The sequence below is a fragment of the Drosophila santomea genome, chromosome 2L (assembly GCF_016746245.2).
Source record: "Drosophila santomea strain STO CAGO 1482 chromosome 2L, Prin_Dsan_1.1, whole genome shotgun sequence".
NCBI lineage: Eukaryota > Metazoa > Arthropoda > Insecta > Diptera > Drosophilidae > Drosophila > Drosophila santomea.
The window spans coordinates 2,682,791-2,696,270 of record NC_053016.2 but is presented as its reverse complement, the minus strand read 5'-3'; the positions used below and the strand labels follow the sequence as shown (position 1 = coordinate 2,696,270).

General features: G+C 43.9%; 2 protein-coding genes across 2 annotated transcripts in view; both read right to left on the bottom strand.

Moving 5' to 3' along the window:
* LOC120458189 (protein O-mannosyl-transferase TMTC1) overlaps positions 1-3,581 on the bottom strand; it is a 43,591-nt gene extending 40,010 nt beyond the window's left edge. The window contains exon 1 of the mRNA XM_039645757.1: positions 2,940-3,581. The gene's annotated coding sequence lies outside the window, so the exon portion shown is untranslated. The remainder of the gene's footprint in view (positions 1-2,939) is intronic.
* A 5,604-nt stretch (positions 3,582-9,185) lies between these two features.
* LOC120443969 (gustatory receptor 23a) lies at positions 9,186-11,517 on the bottom strand. The gene is made up of 3 exons (XM_039623438.1): positions 10,648-11,517; positions 9,325-9,483; positions 9,186-9,269 (listed from the first exon to the last, which is right to left on the bottom strand). Exons 1-3 carry the CDS (start codon positions 11,515-11,517, stop codon positions 9,186-9,188), a joined length of 1,113 nt encoding a protein of 370 aa, XP_039479372.1.
* Positions 11,518-13,480: the final 1,963 nt, after the last annotated feature.

Here is a 13,480-nt window from a genome sequence, read left to right as displayed (position 1 = left end):
AGTTTATACCAAAAGTCTCAATATTTTAATGTGCGTATGCAAAATGTGTAAAAATATATAAATTTTCAATATATTTACACCCATTTTCTGGCGCATTCCAGCAGCTTACTCTTTCAATTTCAGCTACGCAGAAGGACGCGTCGCAAGAAGGACTCATTTCGAAGTACATCTGTATATGTTGTAGCATACATCTGGCTGAAATTGTTGCACACTCGAGTATGTGGGGTTTTTTGAAAAAGGAACTTTGTCTGTTTTGACCGCACCATCCAACTCGGCTGCTCTTCTGGCCAACTTGCAGCGAAGTTTGTGCAGTTTTCGCCACATTTTCTGTACTCTTTTTTTTCTGTATTATTTTGCTGGGCGTCCTTTGCCGTACACTTTGGATGTCAACACATCGACATAACGACACATTCGTCCAATTTACACACAGGCGGTGGCGCAAGGACTTGAGCAAGGACTCGAGCAAGGACTCCGGCAGCAGACAAGCTGCAAACTTGAACTTTTGCGGCCAGCCAGATGTTGAGACTTGCATTTACATTTTCCACAGTTATTCGCACATATATATACATATGTCGCAATATATACATATATATATATATATGTACATATATGCGTCGCTTTATATATACTTCAAAGCGCCCACGACCACAACATTTTTGGCAACCGCGCGCACTCCTCGCACTCTAATTACATGTTGAGCGGGGGAAAAGCCGGAAAATGGCGGGGGAAAACTCAAACTCACAAACTGAAAACTCGGCTTGAGCATGCGTTGTGGTTTTTCATTTGCATTCGCTCGGCGGAACTTCGTCCCGGAGTTTTAAGTGAATGAAAATTTCTTGGCCAGGCCACTTCTTTCTTGCAGCCGAGGATAATTAAATTGGGCACAAGTACAAGTACCAGCTCTCTGTGTGTGTGTGTGTGTACTGCATATATCTACTCTATTCTGCCATAACTACTTTTATATTTTATTTATGATTTCTTCAGGCTCTGCCTTTTGGCCCTTGTCACTGGCCCTCGAGAATGCCGGGCTGCTGCTGCAATAATTCCAGCAGGCGAAATTCTCCGTTCACGGTTTAGTGAGCAACAACAATTTTGCTGCCATGAATGCATTTTGCCTTTGCCAAGCAGCATTTCCCATCCGCTTGTTTTGGCTTTTCTTCAGTTAAACTTTTTGGGGGGCGGCGGCAAGGGGTGGTTGGAAAATCATTTATCAATGTCAGAGAATGCAGAACATTCTCTCTCCGCACGAGAGAACTTGTGTATGGCGGCAGATTGCGACGGCCTAGCCTCTGATATTGGGTGGTTTTGTGGGTGGTTGAGTGGTTCGCAGTGTGGGTTTGTGGGTGGCTGCAGTGCCTGCAAGTGCGTGAAACAAGTTGGCGAAACTTTAGACTTTGTTGCGCAAAATACTCAAGTGATTTTGAAAATTATGCACACGCATTAATGCATCGCCCACCAGACATGTTCGAAACTTTTTATCAAAATTGCAGTCCACGAGAAACAGAAACAAAACAAAAGTTCATCACGCTCTTGTATCGGTTGCGAAAAACTTTGCCATTCTTTATGGCATATAGAACAACATAGAAATTGCAGCTATTTAGACTGTGCAAATCATTCGCAAACTAACAATAAGTACCATATACCATAAAAATAGGCAAGCAGTCGGGAAAATCCACATTAAGTGTTCTATGACTATGGCAAGCCACGTAATTGAGGGGCATCAAATCGGTGCTGGGACTCAAACAATATCCGGCTGGCCCTTTTCGAAATGAGGCGTGGCTTTGTCTTTGGCTTATGGCAGAAACTTTAGCACTTAGTGCCAGTACTCCCACTTCCCTTTGGAAAGCCCACTCCCAATCCCAATCCCACTGCAAAGCGGTCGAGCGAGTGTTCTAATCCTCTGGCCGCCACTTGTTTGCTGGCGAAACAAGTTTGCACTCAAAACTCGTAAATAATGGATGGAAAAAAGCGCAACCGCACCATTCATAATGGAAAAAGTTGCCCGGCCACTTGAAACTATTGCACAAGCCCCTAGCTGGCCGAGCTGGAAAGGATTCAGATGGGCTGCTCGCTCCACGGATGCATTACAGTCCGGGGATGCTGGGGATGCTGGGGATGCTGGGGATGCTAGAGATGCAGGCGGTGCAGTGCCAGCCGCCGGCATTATTGTCATGTGTACAGTAAAAATAACAAATAACAAACAGCAAGACTGCCAAGGAGGAGGTCCTGCATCAGAGGTGCTGTCTCCGCTGTTTTCACGCCGAAATAAAAAGTTGACTAACAAGATTCGGTGCTCATTTGTGCAAAGAGCTGTCAGTTCATAAGAAAAATGTACATTTACTTTTACCTATTTTATTATGACATATTTAAAATAACCTATGATATAATTTTGCTAACTGCTCTCAACAATTAAGGAACTAGTTTAATAGCCGAATTTAAGCCGAGTTCTGAACTCAGGGCACCACTGGCTGGGGGGTATTGCAATGCCCGTGGTGGCTGTGGCCTTGGTGCGGTTTCCAGGATTCGGGAGTGGAAGTAGTGGCGGCGGAAGTGGAGGCACACCACCCACACCAAGATGGCCAACAACAACGCCCACTTGGCTTGTGTTTGGAAGCCAAGGTTATAGTCACATTTTTAATATGCTGTCTGTTCCGCTGCTGGACGTTGTTTATGATGCGCATATCCAATGGCATTCCATATATGTACCTATGTGTTGTGCCATAAATTAAACTCTCTCCAGGACTTTAAATTCCACAGGATGTGCGGCGCAGGAAGTCAGCGAGCTTTAACTTTGAATTTGCCTTATGGACTGCGTGAAATATGTTTGGCTTCCCAGGAAAAGCAGGCAATAAATGGGGATATTTATGAACACAACTGCTATAATTGAATTATGTTTTTAGCTGCCAATCGTATTGATTTCCATGTACAGCTGGTCTTACCTTCAGCTCATTTACTTTCCGTTTCGAACTTGAAATTGCGGCATAAGTTGCATAAGTTGGAGTTGGGAAAACGAGGCGAATTATGGCAATATTTTCACTTTAGTGGCTTGCATCTTGTGCGGATTTAATGCGACTTAATTTATGTTGCAGCATGTTCCACACACAGCGGCATTGGCATAGGCTGTTTTCCACAGCGGGCGGAAAATCGCCACCCCCACGAACTCGAACACTCGTAAATTCGTAAACTCGTGATTTCTGGGCAGCAAGCCGGCGAAAACCGATAACTGATAACCGAACGAGCGACGTCACGTCCACCACGCGATTCGAGTGCAGCACGCAGACTAAACTCACCAGCAGCGAGTGAGCTCTCTGTACAGCTCCCCTTGTACTACACTCTGTATGTTAAGTATTCTTTTCCGTGTACGACTCGCTGGAGTGCCGTTCGTGTGTTCGGCTGTGGTGACTTTGATAACGCACTGCGCAGACGCGCGCTTATCCGCTGTTAATGTGCAGCGTTGAGTAAGCAACTTTAACATTTGCTCTCTCTCCGGAAGATTGTGAAATGGTATGTTAATGCTGTTTTTCAATGCCAGTTTTTATCCGCTGTCATAACAGCAAGTCCCCGCTTGCTATAATGCTGTTAACAAGTTACTCAACTACTGCTAATGCCATGTTAGTTTGGAAAATTATTCCTCTTGTACATATATAAAATATATTTCAACATAAAAATATATGAAAAGTAAGTGTGGAAATATTTTGTTTATATTTATATATAAGAGCAATTTTATGAGTGCAGCAACTGATCATCTTAAAAATACCTTAAAATTGCTGATTAAGCACTTTTCAGTGAAGTTTCTTAATAAGCTTATATACTTGCATAAAGGTTTATTCGTTTTAAGACCGCACATTGGCATAAATTTATAAATCTGGATTACAAACTAGCAGTTCCCAGCGTGCGGTTAATCCAGCCCACATAATCTCCATACAATTGTAAGGTTGGGGGGAACAATGAAAAAGATAATGCGAATGCCAAATTGGATTCAATTAAATTAATTTGCATTTGTGGCATTTTAATGGGCACACTCGCATATGCAGCTCACAGTGCCGAGGAAGACGGAAATGAAGTTTGATAAGTAAGTGCCTCAAATTATATGAAACCCAATTAGTGAGGCAAAAAAAAAAAAACTACCATTTCAGATGCCGACAGTCATCAGTTGTCGTCAGTGCTGTTCGCCTGGCATTTGCGTTTTCAATTTTCCCGCATCCTCAGGATCTATTTCACTTGGGCTTTACATAATGCAACAGCTGGCTGGCAAGCTGAACCACCCACCCAAACCACCCAAAACCACCCAACCACCCAAAACCACCCAACTCATCCGATCCGACTAACCCAAAAGCGCTGGCTCTTATGAAGTTCAACAAATTATTGTGAATGGGATTTTTTTGTTTTGTTTTTTCGGGGTTGATTTGTATGCAGCGCTAAAAGCTTGAAAAATGTTTTACCCGCACGTGTTTCCTGCGCTTTGATAGAAAAACTCTCACACACCCGCAGACACACATTCGAGACACATTATATAAATAAAATGGGAAAAGAAAAGCACAACAATGAAATGCCAGCCAGGCTGCTGGGTGGTTCTATGGGTGGTGGGTGGTTCTTGCTATCCAGTGGGTGGAGTTCGGTGGGTGGCTGCCAGCGACAGTCACATTACAATCTCGGGCATTGCGGCAAGTGGTCGGAGGAGGATTGAAGGACCCTCATCCCCAGAAGGTGACAGTTTTAGAGCGACAGCGAGAGAAATTGGGGCAATTTTTATACTGGTTTGTGCGGAGTATTTGCCAGCTAAAAACGTAAATTGAAATCTGGATGGATAGTGTGGGGGGCCATTTAGACCGAGGTCAAAAGAAAGAAAGGAAATGATATGATATTGCTAAAACGCAAAGGTTAGACTGATTTGTTGTTATGTAATATTATTGAGTGTACTTATGGAATAGAGAGATAACCCTTAAAAAGGGGCAACTTACAGGTCATTCAGTATTCGTTGCCCGGCGACCAGCAGTCAACTATAAAATCCCATTGTTGTGGCACAGATTTGATGGCTAGAAGGGACATTACAACTCTAATGAACGACTGGGCCAGCACATAGCCAACTGATTTTTATGTAAGCATTCGCTTTCGCATTTGGATTGGGTTTGGAATCCCAGATCCCTAGATCCCGTCCATCCCATGTGGAGGGCAGGGACCATGCCCAGATCCATGCTTCCCTTACCGGCTTACTGGCAACTTTGCAGATTTCCCCGGCTGGCTGACGGGCTACATTTGTTCCAAATTGAATCCTGCGAGAATGCGCGAGACAAACATCTAAATTGTCAACGTAATGCGACAAAATATTGAAGTCAGCAGGTAAAGCCACCTGACACATCCTACCCAACCCAGTATCCCAGTTTTCCCCACTTTTCCCCAGTTTTCTCCAGTTTTCTCCAGTTTCCCTGTATCCCAATCCCAGTGCGACTCAATCCAGTTGGCGGATCGGGATCGGGATCGGGAATGGGAATGGGAACGGGAACGGGAACTGCCAGGCACGAATTCAATTTCGCGTCCACAGATGCCATTCACCTTCGGCACGTACGACTATCAACGTCAACAAGTTACCAGTGGGTGGATGGTGGCTAGGGGGATGGGCGGCGTCTCCGATGGGGGCGTGGCAAACTAAAGTGGAAAACAGCAGTCAGACAATACAATTGCTTCCTTGACTGCAACTGAGAAAGGCGACGACTTCCGCCGTTGTCCTGGCCAACGCTCCCAGTGCTCCTGACATTTTATACTGAATTATTTATTTAGTTTTTCCTACGTTTTCCACCTGCCCTCCCCCCCAATTCCCTTCTCCCACGCGCTCATTATACTCCTTTGTCCGTGTAGACTTTTCCATTTTTATGGGCCCCGTGACGGGTAAACAAGGTTGGAACTTAAGCCGTATCACTTGCCGGTGCTCGAGCATACCCCGCATACCCAGTAATTAAGTGCATATACCGGAACTTCGATCGGACCTTGCAAACATCGCAACATCTTTGATTACCTCTGAGATTCTCGCAACGCAGGAGGTTCTGGCCCAAAATTAAATATGACTGTGAAATATTTTCAATTTGTGGACACGAAAAAAGTTTTTGTTCGCCAAGATGCCCGGCAGTACATATACATTTTGTTACTTCGCCTGCTTACCCGTGGGAAATTTGCTAACGGAAAATAAAAGTTTCTGGTCAAGTGAGTGCAAAAGTTTTAAGTGACGCACTTTTTCACCCCAAAAACCAAGTAAACCAACCAAACCACCCACTACTTTGCGCCTTTTCCTTGCGGTCCTGCCCGAGTTGGGAGATTACTTTTGTCGTTCGAATTTGGCAGAGTGGAATTTTATTAGGCCTGACCTATGGGCCATGTGTAGTACATTTATACTTGTACATGTGTCCCCGCCAACAAATTCGAGTGGCTCTTGATTAAATTCTTCATCTGGGATTGGAGTTGCAAAAGAACATAAGTCTGCGAAATGATTGTGATTGCATATGGGAGTGACTTGGGGGTATAAAAGTTACTTTGAAGTAAGTGTTAAAACTCTTAGCTATTTTGACATATAATATTAATTGTTGTAAGTGTAAACATATCATTTTTAACTAGGGTAGTAGGTTTAGCAACAAAAAGCCACCTTTTATGAAGCTCAAACACAACTAAGTATGCCTAGCAGTACAGCTCAATTACCACTCTAAAAATTCAAGCAGATATAGCCACAAATTGTGGAAGGCAATGATTTCTTTTGGCCTTGCTAATGATAAGGCCACAGGCCATTCAATGCACAAAACCCGGCTTTCCTCTTAAATTGAATCCGATTTCGAGTGAATTTTTTCATGCTGGGAATGCCAGCTTGCCGAGAAAGATGAATCTTCGAGTGCTGTGGGCCAGTGGCACGTCAACGGGACTCAGAGATTCAGGACCATAAACAAATTCGTAATTGCCATGTAATGCCTTGTGTTGACAGGACTCGACAACTAGATAAGGTCCTGGGCTCAGCCAGATGAATGGGGGTGAATGGGGGTGAATGAGAGGGGACTGGAATTAGCATAAAACTTCAATTTCGCTTTCACACACTGCGTCCGATGCAGAAAATGGGGGAAAAGCATATTTCCCAGCAAGCCAACAAATCGCAATAGATTGCCAACTATAAAACAAAGGCCTGAATTATGCGAATGGCTATAAAATGGGGCATGTGGTGGCAAAACCAAACACACATAACCCAATACGGAACACTCTGCATTAATTAGTAATTTATTCCAACTTTGCCACACACAATGCTTTCTGTAAGTATGGACAACCGAGCCTCGTACGTGGAGTGTAAATGAACTTTTGTTCATTTGACTAATTCAATTTCGAAAGTTCTGTCCGTTCAAATTTTATGAATATTTAAAAACTTTAACCCCTCCCCCGTCGACTATGCCGAAAATGATTCGTTGCTGGGGGGCTGTGTTGGAAAGGAAAGACAAAGCCTCCTTCAAATTGGGAATTCATCAAAAAAGTTGAACAGTTCGCAAAGTGGATAAAATATTCATGCATGCAAGTTTCTATTAGTCCCAAAAGTTGGATTGGCTAATAATTCACTAAAAACCAATTAGCATTCTCCCCCGCTTCAGCCCGCAAGCAAAACTTAAACAGCAATTGCCAAAGCGCTTAGATCGAGTTTTAAAGGTAAGAATTTTGTCAAAAAAGGCTTTGCCAAAGTAAGGAGATGTACACTGCAGTTTATAGAAAAATATACTGTAAAAAATATATTGTAAATAGCATTACTATCAGCTGATGACGAATGAAATATGATGCTAAACTAATCCAGGTCTCTTAGTCCTTCCTCCCAGGATCTCCGTGGGTTGTGCCATTCAGGAACTGAGCTCAACTGGAATACCTTCTGGATATCGTCTGGGTTGACAGCGAGTGCTCCTCGAACTCCTTCACCTGGCTTTCGAGGGTCCTGCAGACGCTGGTGAAGAGCAGGCACTTCCTGCAAATGGAACTCGACGTGTTCTTATCCTGCGAGGCCTCAAAAGCTTCAGGATGATGGGTTCTCTTGAAGGCCCTGACCAACTTGGCTTCTGTCTCGTCCATGGGCTGCGAAAAGGGCACTTCGCGCGGCCTCATCGATTCCCAGATTAGTTTTGCCTCCATTTGGTCTAGTTTTTAATTACATTATGCAATAGTTTTTCTTGTAATATCACTAGACCTTTGCACTCACCTCAGTTGTAGTTTCTGTGTATAAATGACGAGTCATCTTGGCCAAATTAGAGATGGGTTAGCATAGAAACGTAATCGGTATAGTTTAGTACAAATTCTAGTATTGGAAAAGGATGGGAACTCTGAAAGCATAAAAAGTTAATATACATGCTGCATTAGGAATGATATTTTCAGCCCACAGAAGAGTAATTTAAGCGGCAAAAAGAGTACACGGCAAGTGGTGCTAATCCAGGCGGCTCATAAATATTTATAAGCGACTCTGCCACAGTTGTTATATGCTAATTTCGGGCCAGAAGTGGCGGCACAGTTACATCTTGAGCATCTGCTGGTGCGGTAAATAATATTTACATGGCCCGGCATTTGCATAGCTAACGACAAAAACTGCTCCTCCAGCACAACTAGAAGCAGATCCAGATCCCGATCCCCATCCAGATCCATGCCATCGTATCCGGCAAATAACCCCGAGCAGTTCCAACACCAGTTTACACAAATTAATGCGAACTCGCACGTGTTAATTCAAGGATGTGCGGCTGTTTCAGCCCAATCCCACTCTCAGTTTAGTTTTATCCCAGTCGCCATGAATTTGCATATTAGAAAAAGTTTTCTGCTTGTGAAATGTCAGTTTAATATGCGTGAAGTAGTTCTACTGCCTCCTTCACAACCTTCCACATCCTTCCTCATCCTCTTCCACTTGTAAAATGCGCTTAAGAAAAACGAAGATAAAACTTTGCGCAATCTAACTTTCAGCCCAAACCACGCCCAACTCGTGGGCGGCATAAATAATTAGGGTTACACACTTATACTAAGAACTGTGACAACTTATGGGATTCTCTCTGTGCCGCCGAGTGAATGTGTGTTTCATAATTAAATCATTGAGCATTTAAATAGTTTTAGGCTGCAAACTTAGCAGACTCTTTTGGGAAAAGAAACCAAGATATATATTCTGGATTTTATTCCATTTACTATTACAAACAAAATGCTCATTGGTTACTTCGCGTAGAACTTCTTTCAGCAAACATGAACTGTATGAGAATGACCAGATATGTGACCACAGCTGCAAACATCTGTGTGCGATATAAGTTAATCACTTTTTCCCTCAGTGTATTTCGATGTACTTACGCTACAGAGCAGGTGCAGATTGAGACTGAAGAAATCCTTGGCGGTCACCACAAAACGCTGATGCAGTGTTTGCAGCGAAAATTCACCCACCAAATCATTGTATCGCTTGCTGCCCTGGGGTTTCACCAGCTTCGAAATAAGACAACCGATTTGACGGCCCTGAAAAGATGGTTACAATATGTTTATAGAACAGAAGAACTATCCACAGGCTCCTCACTAGATTGAAGCTCTGTTGGCAGTGCCAGCAAGCAGTTGCCATTTGCAGGGCCACGTTGAAAATGAACCAAGATGGCATATGTCCTTAGGGGTGTGGTTCTGATATCCACGAAAAGCCAATAGGAATTGCAAACAAAGAGCGCAAAGTAAACAATGATGATGGTCAGCAGGCTGCCACCAAAACTTCCATTAATCCGCACAAACAAATGATGCAGTTCATTATAGCGCCTTTTCAAATCCTTGACCCGATAAATCTGCTGATCGAAAAACAGCGGCTGTAGCTTCCGCAGTGGCCAACGACTGGATAATTCCCTGGCCAGGATCTGCAGCTGCAGCTTGGTGTGACGCACCCGTATGTTCACCTTCATTACCTCCAGGATAAAGGATATTATCTGCACCTGCAGCGCCAGGATGCTGGGCAGCATTTTTAGGTGATAGATCCTGATGGAAAAGGGATATTCAGGCGCATTCGAGCACACCAAATACTCGACACCCACAACGGGAATCAGCATCGCCAGTGCAGTGAAAGCCACCCAGGGATCACTGTCCTCAAACACCATCACTTCGTCCAACTGATCCTGATGCTGATCCTGATCCTGGACTCGGAAACCCTCGACGAACGTGGTGACCACTATGAAGGCATGTGAGACCGTCTGGAAAAATGCGAGCATATGCCGCAGTGTGCAGTCCAAAGGGCAGTCAAAGGATTGAGCTAATATCACACTATGAGTCCATATGACTATGAACCAGATTAGCCAGCTCAAAAAGCGTAGCCACAGTGCCAAACGAGACAGTCTGCTTGATCTCAAGGAAAATGCCAATAAAATGAGTTGGAAAATCTTAAGGACCACTCGTGCGGTTGCTTGCACTCTTGTTGGTGGAAACATTGTAACTAAACGTGATTTAATTGGATGGAAATTCAGTAGACATGCTGGACAAAGTGACAATCCATCATTGTCATCGTTCATTAACTACGATTTGCCAGTAACTTGGCATTTAGCACTCAGCATTGTGCTGCCTGATTGATTGTTTTCAAATCCACATAGCTGATTAACAGTGGAACCAATGAAAGGTGGTTTAATTAAAGTATCCCTGGATTTTACTTACATTTTCCGCACCTGAGTCGCCGTGCAAAAATAGAGTGGCAATCGGAGTGCCAAAGTCGATCCCAGTGGCGCCGTTGAAGATCAGGGCACGCACACTGCCGCCATCGTACAAGCCCATGATCATCCAGTAGGCATTGGTCACGAACTGGAAGCTGGTCAGCAAATGGAGTCCCAGCATACCCCATCCATAGCAATCGCTGAAGGTTTCGTAGCACTCGAAGATCCTTTCGTAGGCGCTGCGAAGCGTCTGAAGTTGAAGGCACTCCTGAACTCCGAAGGGCTGCCATAGATCATTGCCGGAGGCCAGGCACAACAGGGATCGGCGCAACTGGATGGATCTCTGGTTCAGATCCATGACGTGCTGCACCAGTTGCACGTAGCGATACCGCAGCAGCCACATCAGTGGCAAGGATATACCAAACACGGGCGATACGGTCTTCCCACAATTGGTCGCCAGTCTCACAAGATCGCAAGCAAACTGTACTCCTATCAGTGGCAATAGATAGGCCGCATGGCGAGAACTGCCAAACATGCCAAGTCTCTGCAGCTGCAACTCCGTCTGGACTCGCAGATCCTCCAGCTGGCTGTGGGTCTTCTGCTTAAGGACACTCTCCAGCAGGAGCGCAAGTCCCAGCACGGAGTTGCCCACGAACAGCGCGGTGCCCACTGCATTGCCCACACTTTCGATGGCCACCCATGAGAAGTTGATGGCAACTTCCAGCAAATACATAATGTAAGCTATCCAGCAGCAGCGAATGGCCAATGATAGGAAGAGCCATCTCAACTGTGAAACAGGAGGAAGTGGCACCAGGCCCAGTAGAGAAAAGATAACTTGCAGGAAACGGCGGGTCAGGCACTCCAGAGTCTTCATGTTCCCTCTACAAACTGAAACTGATTGAGCTTAGTATTGTTTTACTCCATAACAAGCAGCTAGTTAACTGAATTATTACTCTATAACAATCCGCTAGCTAATTGAATCATGACTAGTCATTTGGTAGTACTTTACACTTGACATTGATTCATGACATGTATAAATTAACTACTACTTATGTCCTCAGCACTTGATGTTGATAAATGTGTGAACTACTAAAGTCCTTCCTCGCAAACGCTCTTATGTTCGCTTATCAAAAACTGCAGAAATGTTGTGGCATTGATGATGAGGTAAACGTAGATTTCAAAGACAAGATCCCGATCGCAAATGATTTTTCTGTTCCAGATAAAATTCCGAATGGGCAGAGATTGCTGCTGCAGCAGAAGAGCTTGATGCTGTGGATTTGATGTTAATATGAGTAAATAAACCAAGTGTATCACTTATGAGAAGCTTACCTTGCAGCTGATAAGTCTGGCGAACTTTTGCAGGACTAAGTGGTCCTGCGGCATGTGCAGGAGCTCCACGAGCAGGATATTCTGGGAGAGCTGAGTTTCGCATTGACTCAAGCGATCGTTGGCAATTCCCATAAGCAAGACCGCAAGAAGTGGATGCAAGCAGGTGCCCAGTTTTTTAAAAATCAACAAGTAAACTCGATCAATCATTGGCTTTTCAGACAGAGCAAACAAGTAGTAGAAGGTGTAGGTACTTTCGTGGGCGGTATAGTAAATACTGATAAACAGCATGGACGAAGTTTTTAACCAAGTCCTGGTTATCTGAAAGTGAATGACTCCCAACTCTCTGTAGACATCGAAGACGGTTATTAACTTGCGACTCAACTCGGAACTGAGTTGCCCACAGTCTTTTGCACTTTGAATATAAGAACTTAAGAAAGTATTTATGGTTTGTAGCCAGCTTAGGAGTACCAGTAGATACAGGAAGTAGCAGCAATAGCATAGCTCAAATATGATCACATTCACCGTGGGAAATCGCACTTTGATTATCACTTTGTCGTGCGGCGTATACTGCGCCACTATATGATGCAAAGTAAGTAGAACTTTTAACAGAAAAGTAATTACCAACGACTCATCGTAACGTATGTGTTCATCTGCAAAAGATCGCCTAACTACGCGATTCATCTGAAGAACTCTGTTCCCCACAGATACGAACATCGAGTTGTAGGATGAACTATGGCTCAATAGCAGCAGCCAGAAAGTGGATATAGTGGACATGACCACTTGGGATACCAAGTGCACGCAGTAGTAGATGCCATTCTCCGCCAGGTTTTCTGAATCTCCTCTCAAGAAGTAATAGGTAATGCCAAAGCACACGAAAAGAAAGGGTATTTCCAGGCAGAGAAGAGCGGTTTTCAGGCACACAGTAAAAACTATCCATTGCCAGCAGACGAGATGTTTCCTCAGCCTTCCAGTTTCTTTGACATAACGAAAGGAGCCCAAATTGAAAAAACAACAAATGCCGTACACACATAGAAATGCTCCTTTGATAAAGTTTGTATAAATGTGACGAGTGGTCGGCATTCTCTAAACAACTGAATATGGGCAACTGAAAGCCATGGGCTTAGATATCGCGCATACGCACTGTTGGCCGCTGCAATAATTGTGCTAATTAACACATTAATAAATGAATAAAGCCCAAAGTCAATCGATTAATGTAAATGCAAATTAGCTAGTTGCGTTTGTGAATATATTTCGAAATAATCGCGGGATTAGAGCTGGCGGGCATTTTCCATTAACTAAATTATGGCAAAAAGTGTTTGCATTTTTTGTTTAACCTTACATGTGTTATTTTCGCTATTTATTTGGTCACGTTCCAGACAAAAATCCATAATTGGCACAAAGCAATTTCTTTGGTGCAAAACGAGTCATTTGCTATGCGCAATATGTGACATCGGAAAGTTGTGCCAATTTAATTTGACTTTGATCGCCAGCTGACGCAAATGTCGCCC

Coding starts and splice junctions, on each gene's coding strand:
- LOC120443969 (XM_039623438.1), bottom strand. CDS start 11,517: ATGAAGACTCTGGAGTGCCTGACCCGCCGTTTCCTGCAAGTTATCTTT. Junction 9,484..10,647: donor GCGACTCAGGTGCGGAAAAT/GTAAGTAAAATC, acceptor CCATCTTTTCAG/GGCCGTCAAATCGGTTGTCT. Junction 9,270..9,324: donor ATCTGCACCTGCTCTGTAGC/GTAAGTACATCG, acceptor TATCGCACACAG/ATGTTTGCAGCTGTGGTCAC.